Raw genomic sequence first — 2,098 nt, 5'->3', positions numbered from 1 at the left:
ACTATTTTAGCAAATGAGCGAGTTTAGCTAATGAGCATATTTAGCAAGTGAGCATTTAGCAAAAGATCATCAAGCTAATGAGTATTTGCCACATTTTTGACACATGATCCATCAATATCCTAGGGTCGAAAGGGGAAAGACATGTTGTATCAGTTTACAAATGCACTTGGACAAAATTGTAAAATTTTACGAAAAATGAGAAACAGTTGTAGTCAGAAAGAAAGGAATCAGGTGAATCTTTTAGAAAGGGCAAAATACTTGAGTAAGTAAAGGGTGACTGAAAAATGAGAAGTAGGGTGTTTTTCTTATTTCTAAAAACTGGAATTCAAAATTTTTGCAAAGATCAAAAAGTTTGAATTTTTGGAAATTTCAGAATTTCAAACAGACAAAAAGGTTTCCATAGAGATATAGAAAACGTTAATAAATAAATTTCAAAAAAAAAAGTCCTCGGAATCGGTTTCTCGGAGACAACCCCTTCCTCGGAATCGGTTTCTCGGAGACAACCCCTTCCTCGGAATCGGTGGAGTCTCTAGTTTTCGCTCTAGGATCTCATTTTTGGCAGTTTAATTATAGAAAAAATCTATATTTTTAAAATGTCAAAACTTTGAAACAGCGATAAATATCAAAATTTTTGGGTACTGTAGTTTTACTACGGTATCTACATTTTCCGACTTATTTTTATCAAAAATTGAAATTTCAAATCATTCGAAAATCCTCAATTCCTATTTCGAAACAGTAATTTTTCACTGTTTCACCTAAACTTTTAAAATTTTCAAAAAAAGTGAAAATTCGCTAATTTATTTTTTCTCTTAACCCAAATTTAAAAATTCTAGGGTCCCTGGTATAATTTATTAACTGAAAAAAAAAAACAAAAAAACGCAATAAATATGGAGGAAGTGGATTCTAGGGGGAAAAGAAGGAGAGATCACCAAATAGGGAAATGTTAAAAACTTTAATTTTAATAAGAATTTTAACTTCATAATTAAAAAAGGGGGCGGAGCTATTGAATAGCCATAAAAAGGACAAAGAAAGAGTGGTGAAGGAGGACATGTTCATCGTGATACAGAACCGTTTTTTAATTAGGAGCCAAAAGGGAGAAATCGAGTAAAAAAAGGGAAATTTTCTGGAAATTTCTATTCCTTGCGTGGAGCTCTACGATGACGTGCTTTTCCGTCGGCCTTCGCCTCTTCTTCCTCATCGCTGTCGTCGTGATCGGTCACAGGAGAAACCTGGAAAGAATTCATTGTGAACATGGTGGCCGAACTTTCGCATTTTCTAGGCCACCAACTTTTATGGCATAGGAATGACCTAATATTAACTTGGTGTGGTTTCTAGACCATAAACTTTGGTGGTCTTACTTTTGCAAGTTGAGTTTTCTAGGCCACCCACTTCTATGACCTAGAAATGGCCCGATATTCTGCTGGTGTGATTTCTAGGTCATTTCAACATGATGGCCTAGAAACCTCAACTTGCTAAAGTTAGGCCACTATGCGAAAACGCTCAGAAAACACTTCAGGTGAAGGCTAGGTCATTTTTAGACAAAAATAGTGGATGGCCTAGAAAAACATCTGTCAAAAAGTTCGGCCACAATGTCAAAATCGCCTAGAAAACACACCAGGGAAAACTAGGCCACCATGTTAAAATGGCCTAGAAAAAACGCTCGGTGAGTTTTGGCCCATTTCTAGGCTTTTTACAGATGACCTAGAAAACCAAATTTGCAAAAATTAGGCCACCAACTTTTATGACTTAGAAATCGCGTTATATTCGTCTGGTGGGCTTTCCAGACTATTTTTACATGGTGGNNCTGCTGAAATAATTGAAATTTAANCTGTTTGCGCTGAAAATCGGTAATTTTCAGTTTCGGAAAAATTCCGAAAAATTTTTTTTTCCAGTTTTGACCTTTTTGGAACATTTCTTTTAGCATTCTCATTTTCAGCCCATTTCATGTCGTGATATCAATTTTTATCGCAATTGAACAATTTTGAAAAAATAGAATTTTCCAGAGTCGGAACACTGATTCTCCTCTCCCATGACGTGTCGGACGTCTTCCTGGAGGGTGGAAAATTGGTCAGATATGATGCCCATAACAAGAATATGA

At 35.7% G+C, this 2,098-nt stretch overlaps 1 protein-coding gene across 1 annotated transcript in view; it reads right to left on the bottom strand.

Moving 5' to 3' along the window:
• Positions 1-1,133: 1,133 nt before the first annotated feature.
• Positions 1,134-2,098, bottom strand: part of Cbr-hyl-1 — a gene marked incomplete at both ends in the record, with an annotated part of 5,695 nt that continues 4,730 nt past the window's right edge. The window contains one exon of the mRNA XM_045236162.1: positions 1,134-1,229. Coding sequence (XP_045095756.1) covers positions 1,134-1,229 — 96 coding nt within the window. The remainder of the gene's footprint in view (positions 1,230-2,098) is intronic.

Source organism: Caenorhabditis briggsae, assembly GCF_000004555.2.
Source record: "Caenorhabditis briggsae complete genome, chrIV, whole genome shotgun sequence".
Classification (NCBI taxonomy): domain Eukaryota; kingdom Metazoa; phylum Nematoda; class Chromadorea; order Rhabditida; family Rhabditidae; genus Caenorhabditis; species Caenorhabditis briggsae.
This window is presented reverse-complemented; position numbering and strand designations above follow the sequence as displayed.